Source organism: Schistocerca cancellata, chromosome 10, assembly GCF_023864275.1.
Source record: "Schistocerca cancellata isolate TAMUIC-IGC-003103 chromosome 10, iqSchCanc2.1, whole genome shotgun sequence".
Classification (NCBI taxonomy): Eukaryota; Metazoa; Arthropoda; class Insecta; order Orthoptera; family Acrididae; genus Schistocerca; species Schistocerca cancellata.
In genome coordinates, this window is record NC_064635.1 from 52723426 (window position 1) to 52740541 (window position 17116).

At 41.0% G+C, this 17116-nt stretch overlaps 1 protein-coding gene across 4 annotated transcripts in view; it reads left to right on the plus strand.

The window, feature by feature from the left end:
- Positions 1–6346: 6346 nt before the first annotated feature.
- LOC126106784 (zinc finger protein 26-like) overlaps positions 6347–17116 on the plus strand; it is a 77416-nt gene continuing 66646 nt past the window's right edge. The window contains exons 1-2 of one of the 4 annotated variants that reach the window (XM_049913168.1): positions 6347–6442; positions 7062–7151. In XM_049913168.1, the coding sequence (XP_049769125.1) occupies positions 7071–7151 (81 nt within the window). In that variant the 5' untranslated portion in view covers positions 6347–6442; positions 7062–7070. Of the gene's footprint in view, positions 6542–6717; positions 6942–7061; positions 7152–17116 lie in introns of those variants that run through there. The other 3 variants (XM_049913166.1, XM_049913165.1, XM_049913167.1) reach the window with 3 other exon arrangements.

Sequence of the window (17116 nt, forward strand, 5' to 3'; positions counted from 1 at the left end):
CACCATCCTTCTATTAATCTTAATTGGTAAGGGTGCCAGACCGATGATACTCAAGAACCAGTCGAGTGAGTGTTTTGTAGGCAACTTCTGTGGATGACGTAATTTCCTTAAGATTCTCCTGATGAATGCGGTTTTTTACAGTTTGGGTCAGTCTGGATGGTTACTCCTCAGTATTCTATGGCATTTATTGTTTTCAGTGATTTGTCATCAGTAGAGTAATTGAACAGTAGTTGACTTCATACCCTATGTGCATGCAATATGTTATATCAAGCTCAGGGTCTACTAGCAGTTCCTCCATGATCTGTCAATCCTATGCTGGTCTTCCTCAATTTTGCTATAGTTTCCTGGCATTTCAACCTTTCTATAGACAACAGCCTCATCCATGAACAGTCTTATTGAGCCTCCAGTATTATCCACAATATCATTAATACAAATTCCAATCTGTAACAGCCCTATAACACTCCCTCAAGGTACTTACTTTACTTTAAATCTGCCAGTTTTGTTTCGTTAAGAATGATGTGTTGAGTTCCAACTGCAAGGAAGTCCTACCTCCAATAACAGAACGATCCAACACTCAGTAAACTCTTATCTTGTTCTCTAAATGGCAGTGTGAAACTGTACTGAATGCCTTCTGGAAGTCACACAATACAGCATCAACATGGGTGCCTTTATTCGCAGTGCTCTGTATCTCAATGACAAACAGAGTGGGCTGAGTTTCACAAGATCTTGTTAATACACTCCTGGAAATTGAAATAAGAACACCGTGAATTCATTGTCCCAGGAAGGGGAAACTTTATTGACACATTCCTGGGGTCAGATACATCACATGATCACACTGACAGAACCACAGGCACATAGACACAGGCAACAGAGCATGCACAATGTCGGCACTAGTACAGTGTATATCCACCTTTCGCAGCAATGCAGGCTGCTATTCTCCTGTGGAGACGATCGTAGAGATGCTGGATGTAGTCCTGTGGAACGGCTTGCCATGCCATTTCCACCTGGTGCCTCAGTTGGACCAGCGTTCGTGCTGGACGTGCAGACCGCGTGAGACGACGCTTCATCCAGTCCCAAACATGCTCAATGGGGGACAGATCCGGAGATCTTGCTGGCCAGGGTAGTTGACTTACACCTTCTAGAGCATGTTGGGTGGCACGGGATACATGCGGACGTGCATTGTCCTGTTGGAACAGCAAGTTCCCTTGCCGGTCTAGGAATGGTAGAACGATGGGTTCGATGACGGTTTGGATGTACCGTGCACTATTCAGTGTCCCCCCGACGATCACCAGTGGTGTACGGCCAGTGTAGGAGATCGCTCCCCACACCATGATGCCGGGTGTTGGCCCTGTGTGCCTCGGTCGTATGCAGTCCTGATTGTGGCGCTCACCTGCACGGCGCCAAACACGCATACGACCATCATTGGCACCAAGGCAGAAGCGACTCTCATCGCTGAAGACGACACGTCTCCATTCGTCCCTCCATTCACGCCTGTCGCGACACCACTGGAGGCGGGCTGCACGATGTTGGGGCGTGAGCGGAAGACGGCCTAACGGTGTGCGGGACCGTAGCCCAGCTTCATGGAGACGGTTGCGAATGGTCCTCGCCGATACCCCAGGAGCAACAGTGTCCCTAATTTGCTGGGAAGTGGCGGTGCGGTCCCCTACGGCACTGCGTAGGATCCTACGGTCTTGGCGTGCATCCGTGCATCGCTGCGGTCCGGTCCCAGGTCGACGGGCACGCGCACCTTCCGCCGACCACTGGCGACAACATCGATGTACTGTGGAGACCTCACGCCCCACGTGTTGAGCAATTCGGCGGTACGTCCACCCGGCCTCCCGCATGCCCACTATACGCCCTCGCTCAAAGTCCGTCAACTGCACATACGGTTCACGTCCACGCTGTCGCGGCATGCTACCAGTGTTAAAGACTGCGATGGAGCTCCGTATGCCACGGCAAACTGGCTGACACTGACGGCGGCGGTGCACAAATGCTGCGCAGCTAGCGCCATTCGACGGCCAACACCGCGGTTCCTGGTGTGTCCGCTGTGCCGTGCGTGTGATCATTGCTTGTACAGCCCTCTTGCAGTGTCCGGAGCAAGTATGGTGGGTCTGACACACCGGTGTCAATGTGTTCTTTTTTTTCCATTTCCAGGAGTGTATATACCTTGAATCATTCTGCATTCCTCAGGCTTCTCTTTTTTGATAGGATCTATGGAATATGATGAATAAAGGAACATGTTGGGGACAGAATTCATCTGTCTGCTGTGGCTGATTCAGCAGTTGGAAAATCTGTCATTCAGGATCTCGTGAGCAAATGCCAGATGATGAAGAGTGCCATTCTTACAAAAGATGATGTTGCACCCTTTCTGATGCATACAAGCTTCTCCAGAATGCATAGATGCGCCATGAAATGTAACTGCAAGAGCCAGGTTATAGCGTAGTATGCACTACGAAGGATATCATTAGCAGCAGATACGTGTATTTTTTATTTATAGCTTACCTTTTTAGGATTTTAGCATGATCAAGTGTATCACACAATGGATGTGTGTGTGTGTGTGTGTGTGTGTGTGTGTGTGTGCCCTATGGTTTGGAACAGATAGTTAGTTAACATTTTTGTTTGCAATTGGAGGATTTACCTTAATTTTGTAATCAGACTGTGTAATTGGTAAAGTTAATTAAAACAGATAAAAATATGCAAGTATTGCTTAAATATATAGCTGCAAATTTTGCATGAAATTTGACCTTTTTATAAAACTAAGATTGGTTATGAGTGTAAAACAATATGAAATCACTGTATTCATGTGGGCAAGTGCTGGAGCCATCTGCAGCAGAATAATTAATGAATTGATGATACACCCACTGAGTCACAGTGCTTGGAGTCAATAGAGGCTATGTGTGTGTGTGTGTGTGTGTGTGTGTGTGTGTGTGTGTGTGTGTGTGTGTGTTTTTTTCTTCATCTGATGAAGGCCTTTGTCCTTCAGCCGACAGCTAAAAAATACACAGTGGTCTACTTTAAAAAGGGGTATTTGCTTGTTGTTCAATACCTCACCTCTGTGGTGAGCAGCAATCTACCATAATTCTTCATATTGTTATTCCATCCCAGATTTTCCATTGTTTTAGCTTGACATTATGTTACAATTTTTTGCAAAGTATGAAAGTTTATCAATCTTCGTATGAAGTGACACATCATTATATGGGGAATACTAAACATTTTAAGAATGCATAGAAAGTATTATCAAGTAAAAACACTGTTATGTACCTATTATCCTTTTATGCATTGTTTTCAAGATATACGGTCCGTTCTATGAACACTGCAGTACAATTAAAACAGTACTAGAAGTAAAAATAATTTCAATATAGATTATGTATCCCTGTCGACTATGCAGAAAGGAGTTTTATAGTTTGATTTCACCAGGTTGCTGAAGGATATCACGAAGGAACTTGGGAATCCACATAATTTTCAAACTAAAGTAAAAGAGTACCTGATTAGCCACTTGTGTTTCACGAATTGTGATCTATCCTTATGTATGTACATAATTGCAATATATGTACATTTTTCATTGATATTTGCAGAATCTTTCAGTTTTATCATATATTCATGCTTCATAATTCTGGTAAGGAAGGTAATATCAAAAGAAATCACAATTCCGTTCAGCTTCAATGGCTCCTACCATGTCAGAAAAAATGCTAAGGTGCTCATGAATATAGTTTTAAAATAGAAAGGACCTTATTTATAAAAATGTACAAAGGACTATATCAGTATTTTTTATTTTAATAAAATAACTCAGAACTTAACTATCAGTGCAACCGACAGAAAATCCAAACAGATTCTGCTCGCATGTAAAGTACATCAATGAAAAGATATAATCAGTACATCAATGGAAAGATACAATCAGTACCTTCACTGTGCAATAACAATGATGAAGTTACTGATGGCAGTACCACTAAAGATGAGTTACTAAATAAGGTTTTCTGAAATTCCTTCACTAAAGAAAACAAAGTAAATATTCCAGAATTTGAACCAAGAACAACTGCCTGCACCAGTAGCTCTGAAGTAGATATCCTCAGTGAAGAAGCAGCTTGTATCATTTAGTAAAAGCAAGGCCTCCAGTCCTGATTGTAATACCAGTCAGGTTCCTCTCAGAGTATGCTGATACAATAGCTTCATATTTAGCAATCATATGCAACCAATCACTCGTTGAAAGATCCGTACCTAAAGACTGGTAAGTTGCACAAGTCACACAAACAGCCAAGAAAGGAATCACGAGTAATCACCGAAATACAGACCCATATTGCTAACATCAATTTGCAGTCGGATTTTAGAACATATACTGTGCTTGAACATTATGAGTTACCTTGAAGAAAACAGCTTATTGACAAACAACCAACATGAATTCGGAAAATATAGTTCTTGTGAAACACAACTAACTCTTTATTCTCACAAAGTAATGAGTGCTATTGACAGGGGATGTCCAATTCATTCCATATTTTTAGGTTTCCAGGAGGTTTTTGAGACCATCCCTAAAGTAGATTCTAATCAAATAGTGTGCCTATCGAGTATCGTCTCAGTTGTGTGACTGAATTCATAATTTCCTGTCTGAAAGATCACAGTTCATAGTGACTGACAGAAAGTCATTGAGTAAAACAGAAACGGTATTTGGTGTTCCCCAAGGAAGGGCTATAGGCCCTCTGCTGTTCCTGATTTACACAGGCGATTTAGGAGACAAGTTGAGTAGCAATCTTAGATTGTTTGCAGATGATGCTGTCATTGTTTTAAAGTCCTCAGATGATGAAAACAAATTGCAAAATCATTTAGACATTCATGCGCATAGTGCAAAAAGTGGCAGTTTACTCTAAATAATAAAAAGTGTAAAGTTATCCACATGATTACCAAAAGGAATCTGGTAAATTTTAGTTACATGATAAATCACACAACTCTAAAGACTGTAAATTCAACTAAATACTTTGGGATTCAAATCACAAATAACTTAAGGTGGAATAATCGCATGGATAATGTTGTGGGTAAAGCAAACCGAAGACTACGCCTTATTGGCAGAACACTGAGAAAACGCAACAGGTGTATCGGTATTTTATTGTATTGTATTGTTTATTGGTCCTGTTGTCTACATAGCAGCTTATACATAAGACATTGAACAAGTCAAGCTATAAATATACAGGCTGAAAGTCATTTCAAGGCATACATATTTAAGGTTACAATAATACACTTTCTATGTTTTCAGGAAGTTTGTTATATAGCTTAACTTCCATGTGAAAATTACCTTTTTGGCACAGTGCTGTGGTGATTGGAGTCATATATAAGTTTCTATTTTGTCTGGTAAAGTGATCATGTATATCACAGTTTTTTTTTTTTCAGTCCTTGCCTATTACATTTAATTTAAAGAACAAAAGGGTTTCCATAATGTATACACATGGTAATGGAGGACTACCAGATTTCTTGAACAGGGGTTTACAAGAGCCTCTAGGCTTGCACACAAACAAGATTCTAATGGCCCTTTTTTGTAGTTTAAAAGTGCTATTTGCTGTTTTAGAGTTTCCCCAGAAATCGGTACTAAAGGAACTTCCTACACTATGCTTGTACATCCTCTTCTGGGGTACGATCATGTGATGTGGGATCTGCATCCACTAGTATTGGTGGAGGGCATCGAAAATGTTCAAAGAAGGGCAGCTCGTTTTGTACTGTCGCAAAACAGGCTAGACAGCGCCAAGCTAGAATTGGTTTAAAATCATCTATTATGGGCGTTTTTCTAATTCAGTGTCCACTTAAACATCGTGTCACATTATAATATACTTTGATCTGGTTTTCATAATACTAATAATGTCTCATGCTCTCCCTGAGACTTAACATCTCATTTACCAAAGTGACTAATAGAAAATAGACTAGCATCTACAGTTCTCAATTTAATTTTTTGAGCGACACGACGAAAACTGAGAATTAGAAAGGTATAGAAACATTTTAAGCTTCTCTAAGCTTTGTGCTTCATTCAATTTTTGGTTGGCCACAATGTTTTAAATATAGTCAACATCGCAGGGTGTTTTCACTTGGGCACTTGAGGGATCGCTGCATGGATTCTCTTTTATTTCCAAGTACAGAATCACATGTGACATCACGTCTACAACTGTGAATCATGATGCCGTTTTAAATGTCCCACCTAGTCAGTGATTTTCCGCGGAGTGATGGAGCAGTTTCCGTAACTGTCTTTGCCGCTCTAGGTGTTTTCGCGTAAGATCACATTATAGGGGGTATGAACTGAAAGTACTTTTTAGTAATATATATAGCTATATATATTTCAACGCTGAACAGCATATTGTTTAATCGAAGCTAGCAGTAATGTTTCAAAACTGACTACTGCGTAGCAAGTCATACGCGTCATCATTGCACATGTAATTTATGAGTGATATCTTTGCCAAAGAATTTTAAGGTCTGTAGTAATGTCAATTCTAGGAAAATGTTTAGAAAGGAGTGATGCAAAGTGAAAATGGTAAATATTGTCTCTTGCGTGTTACAGCAAGATACTGTGGTAGGAGCCTTTCACCCATAGCTCTATTTTTACTGTTGTTTACATTAACAAATTTTCGATGTAATTTCGTAAAGAAGATTGATATATATCAACTTGTTGACTTGATTAAGGTCAGTAACCTTACATTACCGAGAGACAATAAATTTTTATCGTGGAATCATGGGAAGTAACTGACGTATCATTTACATCATACATACCAGTTGAAATAAAGAAAATCCTGTTGTCGATACGGTTTATTTACGAAGGGCCGCTTGCCCTGTTTATTTTGAAACTTATAGTTTTTTTACTGTCGTTAATTGCCTGTTAAATCACAGGATATTAAACATATGTTGGAAATATGTGTTCATTGTGTATATCTTGAAATTTGAGCGCTTGGACCGTCATCAGCAGAGATAAAATGGTATTCAATTTCATAAACGGAGTGCTAACTAGCGTTAAATGTTTTTTATGTCCGTGCCAGTTTGATTCATTTAGGCTGAGTTTTCGCTAATTTCTCGTTTCACGTTCTGTCTGCCTGCAGGAAGACAGCATGAAGAACGGGCTTGGCACATGTCAGACAGAAAAACATCCGCTTGGACAAGGAGAAGACAGAGGCTTCAGTTGGGATTCTGTAGGTACATCATTGTGCTTTGGTCAGGGACAGTATCTGGATACCCTTGCCAACGCCTACTTAGATTACGTATTGCGAATTTATTTAATATTAAGCACAGTATATCCATAGTATATATGTATAAGTATTTTTGCTTTGATTATATTTCCTATATTGTACTGGCAAGTGTTTTATTCTTTAATACAAACAAATCTGTTACTATAAACTTGTATAATTTGGTTCTGCCTTGTTGTGGTTCAATATTGACACTTGTTGACAATTTTCTGCAGTAAACTCACTGTAATAGTGTCACTGGGTGTTGAATAATTGACATAAATGCACCCTGCCCCTTTTGTGTATAATTTTTATCATTCCAAACAAATCTTTATGTGCTAGAGTCACTGCAGAGAACGTACTGTAGGAAAAAGTCTCTTTAAATAGACACTGAAACTTGCTTGTCAGTGCTCACTTGTGTAAGTGCATATGAAATGTTTTCTCAAACTAATCCCTCCGTGTATGTGAAGTGATTATGTCCCGCTGAGCTGCACTGACTTCAGTTAGTGAAAATTTGCTTGCATATTGCAAAGCCAATAAATGTCACACAACAAGATATATCTTGAAAATGAAGTTTTTGGTGATGTACTGATCTGTAGAGTAGCACGAGGTTTAAGTTTGAAAGGTTTGAATTGGTGGTGGAAAGCAATGTATCACAAAATAATATTTTTAAAAGTTAAGGTCATAGCGAAAGACTAATCTCTAATGTAGCCCAAGATTTAAGTTGGAAGGTCACAGTTTGATTGTTTGATGACAGAGCCAACAAATGTGTTGCAATAATCTTTTAAATTGCTCATTGCATAGTTATATTTATGTTCCTAATAAAATTACCCATTTCCTCTGCTGTGTTCTGATATTTTCGTGTAACAAGAGTATACGTGACCAAGAACTCCATCTTCACTCAGGAGTCCCAGTACTTGTATGGTTAAAATATGCATGATTACGTGGGGTCATGGTCGTAATACTTGTTAATAGTGTCACTGGTCAAAGTTTATGAATTGTATTGTATCCTTTCCTTCAGTACACTGCTTAATCAGAGGTGTCTTCGATGTAACATGAGTTTGACAGTGGATGAATAAGCAGCACACTAATTGTTTTAACTTCATGAAGTGTATGTTTTTTGGGATACATTACTGTACTGCACTCACAAGTTTTATGATTTGCGCGAAACACTTCATTTGGCCAGAGTATCTTTATTTTCACTCTTTATTTTTACTGCTGCATAGCGGGGAGGTTTGTGTTATTGTAAAATATAGTAATTCATCAGAAATACTGAACCATATGACACAGAGTACCAGCTGTGACTTATGACATCATCAAAATGTTCGCCTCATTAGCTGAATGATCAGCGTGACGGACTGCCGTTCTAAGGGGCCTAGGTTCGATTCCCGGCTGGGTCAGGGATTTTCTCCACTCAGGGACTGGGTGTTGTGTTGTCTTCATCATCATTTCATCCCCATCCGGCACGTAGGTTGCCCAGTGTAGTGTCAGACCTGCCTCGTAAGGGGCCTCTCGGCCAATGACACCAAACGCTCATTTCCATTTCCATATCCATATCATCAAAATGGTGGACATAATTTATCTGAATCCAATATGTCATCTGTGATACCATACATGCAGCCACAAAAAACACAATAACTTTGATTTCCTAATTATGAAAATATTTGAAATCTACAGCCATACTCTACAACTACCATGAGGTTCATGGCAGAGGGTTTCTTTCTGTTCCATTTACTTATGGAGTGCAGGGAGAATGATTGATTGAATGCCTCTGTGTGTGTAGTAATTATTCTAATTTTATCCTCACAATCCTTGTGTGAGCAGTATGTGGGGGTTGTAGTGTATCTCTAAAGTGATCATTTAAAGCCGGTTCTTGAAACTTTGTTGATAGACTTTCTTGGTATAGTTTACGTTTGTCTTCAAGAGTCTGCTATTTCAGTTCCTTCAGTATCTCTGTGACACTGTCTCGTGGATTAAACAAACCTGTGACCATTCGTGCTGCCCTTCTCTGTATGTGTTGTGTCCCTTGTTAGTCCTATCTGGTATGGGTCCCACGCACTTGAGCAGTATTCTAGGATGTGTCGCACGAGTGATTTGCAAGCAATCTCATTTGCAGACTGATTGCACTTCCCAGTATTGTTCCACCTACTTTACCCATGACTGAGCCTATGTGATATTCCATTTCATATCCCTACAAAGTGTTACGTCCAGGTATTTGTACAAGTTGACCGATTCCAACAGTGACTCGTTGATATTGTTGTGACTTGGCAAGACAGCCAAGCCACTATGATTGGTAGCCGAAAGGCACGCGTTAAGCTCACGCAGGCTGGCGTGAGGTCTGGAACATTAAGGGAATTTATAGTAGCAAATAAAGTACATAGCTGATGGAATACTTAACTTTAATTCATAATTGGTGAACATCGGTCTGACGGTACATGCATCACCAGATAAATAGCAATTTATAATGGCGCTTTGCTAGGTCGTAGCAAATGACGTAGCTGAAGGCTATGCTAACTATCGTCTCGGCAAATGAGAGCGTAATTTGTCAGAGAATCATCTCTAGCAAAGTCGGCTGTGCAACTGGGGCGAGTCTAGGAAGTGTCTCTAGACCTGCCGTGTGGCGGCGCTCGGTCTGCAATCACTGACAGTGGCGACACGCGGGTCCGACGTATACTAGCGGACCGCGGCCGATTTAAAGGCTACCACCTAGCAAGTGTGGTGTCTGGCGGTGACACCACAGATATTATGGTTATAGGATACTACATTCTTTCGTTTTGTGAAGTGCATGGATTTACATTTCTGAAGATTCAGGGCAAATTGCCAATCTCTGCACCATGTTGAAATCTTATCAAGATCTAACTCAATATTTATGCAGCTTCTCTCAGGTAATACTTCATTTGCAAAAAGCCTGTTGTTACTATTAATATTATCTGCAAGGTCATTAATATACAACATGAACAGTAAGGGTCCCAAAACCACACTTCCCTGGGGCACACCCGAAGTTACTTCTACATCTGACGACGACTCACCATCCGAGATAACATGCTGTTTCCACCCTACCAAAAAGTCCTCAGATTTCACTTGATACCCCCATATGATGGTTTTTGTGACAATAAACGTAGGTGTGGTACTGACTCAAATGCTTTTTGGAAATCAAGAAACACCATGTCTACCGGGTTGCCTTGATCCAAAGCTTTCAGTACCCCACGCGAGAAAAGTGTGAATTGGGTTTAACATGCAGCTTCTTCCAGAAAGTACTTCATCGTAGGTTACTGCATCATCTTCAAAAAGTTTGACATTGCTATTAATATTGTCTGATAGGTCATTAATGTTCAACATGTACAGCAGGAGTCCCAACACAGTTCTTTGGGGCACACCCGACTTACTTCTGCAACTAATGATGACTCTCCATCCAAGATAACATGCTACATCCACTCTACCAAAAAGTCCTCAATCCAGTCACAAATTTCACGTGATACCCGTATGATCATACTTTTGACAATAAGCATAGGTGTGCTATTGAGTCAAATGCTTTTTGAAAATCAAGAATTACTGCATCTACCCAACTGCCTTAATCCAAAGCTTTTAGTATGTCAAGTGAGAACAGTGCGAGCTGGGTTTCTCGTGATCGATGTTTCGGAATCTGTGCTGGTTGGCATTGAGGTCACTCTGTTCGAGATACCTCATTATGTTTAGGCTCAGAATATATTCTAATATTCTACGACAAATAGATGTCAGGAATATTGGATGGTAGTTTTGGAGGTCACTTCCACTACCCTTCTTGTAAAAGGGCGTGACATGTGCTTTTTTCCAAGAACTGGGCAAGGTTTTTTGTTCAAGGGATCTACTATAGATTATAGTGGGATGAGGGTCCAACTCAACTGCAAATTCAGTATAGAACCTGACAGGGATTCAATTGGCGTCTGGAGCTTCGTTCAATTTTAATGATTTCAGCTGTTTCTCAACACCACTGACACTAATACTTATTTCATTCAGCTTGTCAGTGGTACAAGGATTAAACTGATACAATACTCCTGGGTTGTTCTTTGTAAAGGAGCATGTGAGAGTGGAGTTAAGCATTTTAGCTTTTGCTTTGCTACTCTCAATTTCAGTTCCTGTCTCCGTCGCTGGGGACTGGGTACTAACTTTGATGCCGCTAACAGGCTTTACATACAACCAGAATTTCTTTGGGTTTTGTAAAACATCGTGTGACAGTATTCTGCGTGGTAGTCACTGAAGGCATCGTGCATTGCTGTCTTGACAGCCAAACACGTTTCCTTCAGCATATCTGTCTATAGGCATATCCTTTGTTTTACATCTATTATGCAATAATCTCTCTTTCTTTAGAAGTTTCTTTACAGTGACGGTATACGTGGAGGGTCCCTCCTATTATGGACTATTCTACTGGGTATGTATCTGTCCAGTGCATGTTCAACTAATCTTTTAAACTTGAGCCGTAGTTCCTCTGTGTGCCCTTGGCCTGTGCTGAAAGTTTCAAGTTTCTCATTGAGATATGACACCACTGATTTTTTTTTATCTAGTCTACTGGACATATACATCTTTCTGCTTGTTTTAGCTGTCCTTTGTACTTTGGTAACCATTGTTGCCTCAACCGCTTCTTGCTCACTGATAACAGATTTGATGTGGGCATCCTGAAAGAGGTCAGGTCTGTTTGTTGCCATTACATGTAATGTATTTTCATCATGAGTGGGGTTTGTAACTATCTGTTGTGGGTAGTTTTCAGAAAAGGCATTACTAAAGTTTCACAGGATGTTGTACCACACTCACCACTGCCAAAACTGTAACTGACCCAATTAATTGTTGAATTTTTAAAGTCTTTACTGATGATTGCAGTATGATTTGGGAACTTACATACAAGTGAACTGAGATTTTCTGTACAGTTTTTGTTACATCATGAGATGAGTCTGGTGGGTGACAGAAGGATCTAATTGTCATCTTATGCCCACCCCTGATACTGAGTCTTGCCCAAACAGTCTCTCATGCAGCTTCAATTTCTATCTCGGTGGATTTGATTTTATTGTCTACTGTGACAAATACACAACCTCCACTTACCATTTCTCTATCCTTTCAATATACACTCATATTTTCCCAAAAACTCCCACTGATATCAATTTCAGGTTTCATCCAGCTTTCTGTCTCTAGCATTATGTGATTTTCCCTGCTTCTCTTTCTGCACTTAACTTCCCCAAAAGCTAGTGCATCAGTCTTTACTACAGCCTCTTTAATTAATTGTGCCAAAAAAAAACATTTGCTCTGGAATTGCCCTCAGTAAGTTGTAAATCCATTGCTGGTACGGGAAGTGACAAGTTGCAGTCTTCTTTCAGTGTGCCTGTCTGCCACTCTATGCCTCCTCAGTGTGGTGAGTAAGAATCTAGCCATTGTATTTGTTGTTAGTCCAGCTCAGATCTTCCATTGTTTAACATACAGTTTTCTTACATGCATATTCAATTTGCCAACTTCAGTTGTTGCAGTGATTGCTGCATGCTTGTGGACACGTGAGTGCCCAACGACTTTGGGGGTCTTTTTTATTCCTCCTATTTCTCATGTCAGCTTGTCCTTTGTGTGATTGTGATATAATAATTTCACAATAAACTAGTATTTCATGGACACTCTGGCAGTATCATGTTTCAAGTAAACAATAACTGAGTTTCAGTGAGTACCTATTTTGAAAAATCATCCTTAGTTGTTATTGGAGGTCATCAGTTTGTAGCACCATTCTGTGAAAATTTTTGAGGTTTTCTTAATGTGCCAAAGGCATCTTTTCAACTCCATAGCCATACTGATTCTGTTTTGTGGACAGTATTTTGCCAGGTGAGCTAGTCATATGGTTGGAACTGGACACTGAACACACAAAACACCACTGTTTGAAATGCCTCATGATGAACAGGTCTTCCGTTAGAGCATTGGGAACAGTCATGAAATCAGCTATAAAAACGAAAATATACCATCAGTGTCAATGTCCTTTTTTTTAGTGATAAATAAGTGTTAATGAGTGCTTTGAAAGATATGTACCTATATGCAGGTGTTAACTTGTGAAGACAGTGAATTTATGTACACTTTAAGAAAAAGGGAAGAAAAGGACACACACACGTGATAAAAATTCCAGAAAAATAGGACGATTTATTCAAGAGAGAGAACTTCACTAATTGAGCAAGTGATTAACACATTGGTCCAACTCAGGGCTCTTATGCAAGCAGTTAGTCTGCTTGGCATTGACTGAGAAAGTTGTTGGATGCCCACCTGAGGGATATTGTGCCACATTCTGTCCAACTGGTGCTTTAGATTGTCAGAATCCCAAGATAGAAGGACATTCTCAGTTGTGGAGAGACCCAACGACTTTGCTGGATAAGTTAGGGTTCGGCAAGCATAAAAACACTCTCCGTGGGCAGCTGAGCTTTGTCTTGCTGAAGTTTAAGCCCAGGATGGCTTTCCATGAAGGACAAAAAAATGGAGTGTAGGATATCGTTGGTGTACCACTGGCCATAAGTGTGCTGCAGATGACAACCCAAGGGATCCTGCTATGAAAAGAAATGGCACCCCATCATCGGCCCTGGTTGTTGGGCAATATGGCAGGTGACAGTCAGGTTGATATCCCACCATTGTCCGGGGCATCTTCGGATGGCCCACTGCTGTCCAGGTGGTCTCCAGACGTGTCTTTGCTGGTTATTAGGGCTCAATTCAAAGCAGGACTCATAACTGCAGACAATTCTACTCCAGTAAACGAGATTCCTGGTCAAAGGTGTGTCTGGAGATGCCACGGACAATGGTGGGCTGCCAACCTGACTATCGCCTGCCATGAGGCCCGATAGCCAGGTTCCGATCAGGAGTGATGGTATGGGATGCCATTTCTTTCCATAGAAAGACCCCTCTGATGGTCATCCACAGCACCGTTACAGCAGAGCAGTGTGTGAACAATATTCTATGCCCATTTTGTTGCCGACTATTACAAGTCATCCAGGGCATACATTCCAGCAAAATAATGTCCACCTGCACATGGTGAGAATTTCTGCTGCTTATCTTCATGGCAGCAAGATTGCCAGATTTCCCCCAATTGAGAACATTTGGAGCAATACAGGCAGGGCCCTTTAACCATCGGAGGATTTTGATGATCTGTAATGCCAGTTGGACAGAGTTTGGCACAGTATCTTTCAGGACAACTCCAGGAACAGCATTATGAATATGCAATAGATCTAATAATGGCCTTCCTGGACATTGAAAAAGTGTACGATAGTGTATGTAGAAGCAAAGTGTGGAAAGCCCTGGAGAACAGAGGAGAAGCAAAACAGATTATGTGGAGGATAAAGGAAATGTACCATGGAAGTGTGAGCTGTGTGAAAGTGGAAGGAGAGAGATCAACTTGGACTGAACAGAAGAATGGCTTGAGGCAGGGAAGTGCACTGTCACCATTACTCTTCATTGTAGTGAGGGATGGCATAATGAGTACAGTAGCACAAGTAATTGGTGAAGGAAAGATGAAAGCTATGGTGTTTGCAGATGATCTGGGGGAATAAGGAGGAGGAAGTACAAGAGCAGTTGGGTGTATGGGAATGAACAGTACAAGAATATGGGATGAAATTTAGTATAAGTAAGAGTGAGATGATTATCAAACGAGAACGAAGGAGAGAGGAACAGCTGGAATAACAATTGATGGGGAACGATTGAGGAGAGTGATGAGTTTAAAGTACCTAGGAAGCCTGAGCAGAAGCATTTCGGAAGAGTGTGAGAAGCCTGATATGGAGCAAGGATGTACCCCAGATCAGTAAAAAGGTTATATACCAGTCATACTATGTCCTGATCCTGACATATGCATCCAAAACCTGGGTTATGAAAGGAAGAGAGAAAAGCAAAGTACAAACTAGTGAGGTGAAATTCTTGAGGAACAGTGTTGGAGTGACAAAGATAGACTGGTTAAGAAATGAGAGGATCAGAGAGTTAATGAAGGTGGAACCATTACAGGAGGAGATAGAGAAATCAAGGCAGAGATGGAATGGGCATGTTAAGCGGATGGAGGAGAAGAGAATACCCACGAGATGAAACTGGGAGGAAAGAGAACAAGAGAGAGATGGCTGAAAGCAGCGGAGGAATGCGTACAGAAGAAAGGAGAAGACTGGACCAAAATGAAGACGGAGAGGTGGTGGGAAGACAGAAGACGATGGAGAGGTTATGTTCCAAACAGACCCAGCCAGAGGCTGGAAACTATTGAAGATGATGATGATGATGATGATGATGATCTTTCAGGAGGACGTCCAACAAGTGTATCAGTCAATGCCAAGCAGAATAACTGCTTGCATAAGAGGCAGAGGTGGACCAACGGTTAATTGACTTGCTCAATTTGTGAAGCTCTTTCTCCTGAATACATCCACCATTTTTTTCTGAAATTGTAATCATTTATCCGCCTGTGAATGTACGTTGCATCTACAGATTTCTGTCTCCTTTGAAAATTCCTTCGTGGTGAGTTGTTTCTTTTTTGAATGGTATAATCATGCAAACTGTCTTTATCTGATTTGAGATTACTGTGGCATATTATTAGAATACTGTTTATCAACCTTCAGCTGTACCCGGTGATGTAGTGGTAAAGTCCTCGTCAGTCAGAGGATCAAATCCTGGTCAGATCATGGATTGTTTCAGTCCACATTTAACCTAGCCTTCACCTGCCAACAAGAATGACACATGGTTTGCACCCCATATTAAACTGTAGAGCCCCTTTTTCCCTGTTGGCATAGGTGGGGTAGGTTAGGGACACAGAAGTAAGCAATGTGACGTGAAAGTGTAAGACTTGCACCAGCCATTGAGCCACACAAAATGATTGATTATTAATACACGACTATCTAGTGATGAGCAAGACCTCATTTGCAGTATACATATTTATAAAATTTGGCACAGGTTAAGGACACAGTTTAAGTTTAAAAACAGCTTTGCAATAATTTTATAGTGGCAGATAATTCCTTAACAATGTGAATGCCACCTTCCCCTCTCCCCCTTCCCCACCCCCTTCATTTCGTTATGAATAGACTTGGTAGTATAAAGCACTCCATTGTCAGGCCACGAGCGGCCTACCGGGACCATCTGACCGCCATGTCATTCTCAGTGGAGGATGCGGATAGGAGGGGCGTGGGGTCAGCCCACCGCTCTCTCGGTCATTATGATGGTATTCTTGACTGAAGCCGCTACTATTCGGTCGAGTAGCTCCTCAATTGGCATCACGAGGGGGTGTCAGTGAGAAAAAGGTTCATAAAGATTTGAAGTGATGCGTAAAGTTCGTTGGAAATCACCAGTTGCTTTCATTCCCAAACTCTGCACGAGTCAAGTCTCTGTATTTGCATACTATCAGTTCTGCTGCTAATGGTTTCTAACTGTGATACTTGTCTTATTCTGTTAAACTTTGAATGTAAGATTATACCTCTTAATATTTTGACTATGACAGCATTTTAAATTTTTAAATTCTGTCAATAATTACACGAGATATTAAAAGTCAAATTCTTGAGCTCCCTGAGAGCCGCCAGATGTCCAATCTGCAACTGGTATTGGGTTCCGGGATAGTCGCTTAATAATGTAGAAATTTATGAATGTAGCTGAGGTACAAAATCTTCTCGGTTTACGGACCTCCTCAATCGGAGTTAAAGCTCGAACTTTTGAAGATGATCATCAGGTGGTGGCTGACTGCCAGGAGCAAAGTCTGCCTCTTTTGCAGTGGCGCTCAAGTTCATTTTCAGTCTGGTCATGTTACTTGGAATTCTAACTTTTGTTAGTGGTATGGCATCACCTGGAGGGCGAGATTAACATATGCATATGTGGCAAATTGGCAACGAGGCGCTAACCCCCTCTCATCGTGTCCCACTCTGGGCTGCTCTGTAGGAGTGGAACAGCACTGGCATCACCTGCCCCAGTCACAGACTTGAACACCACTTTAA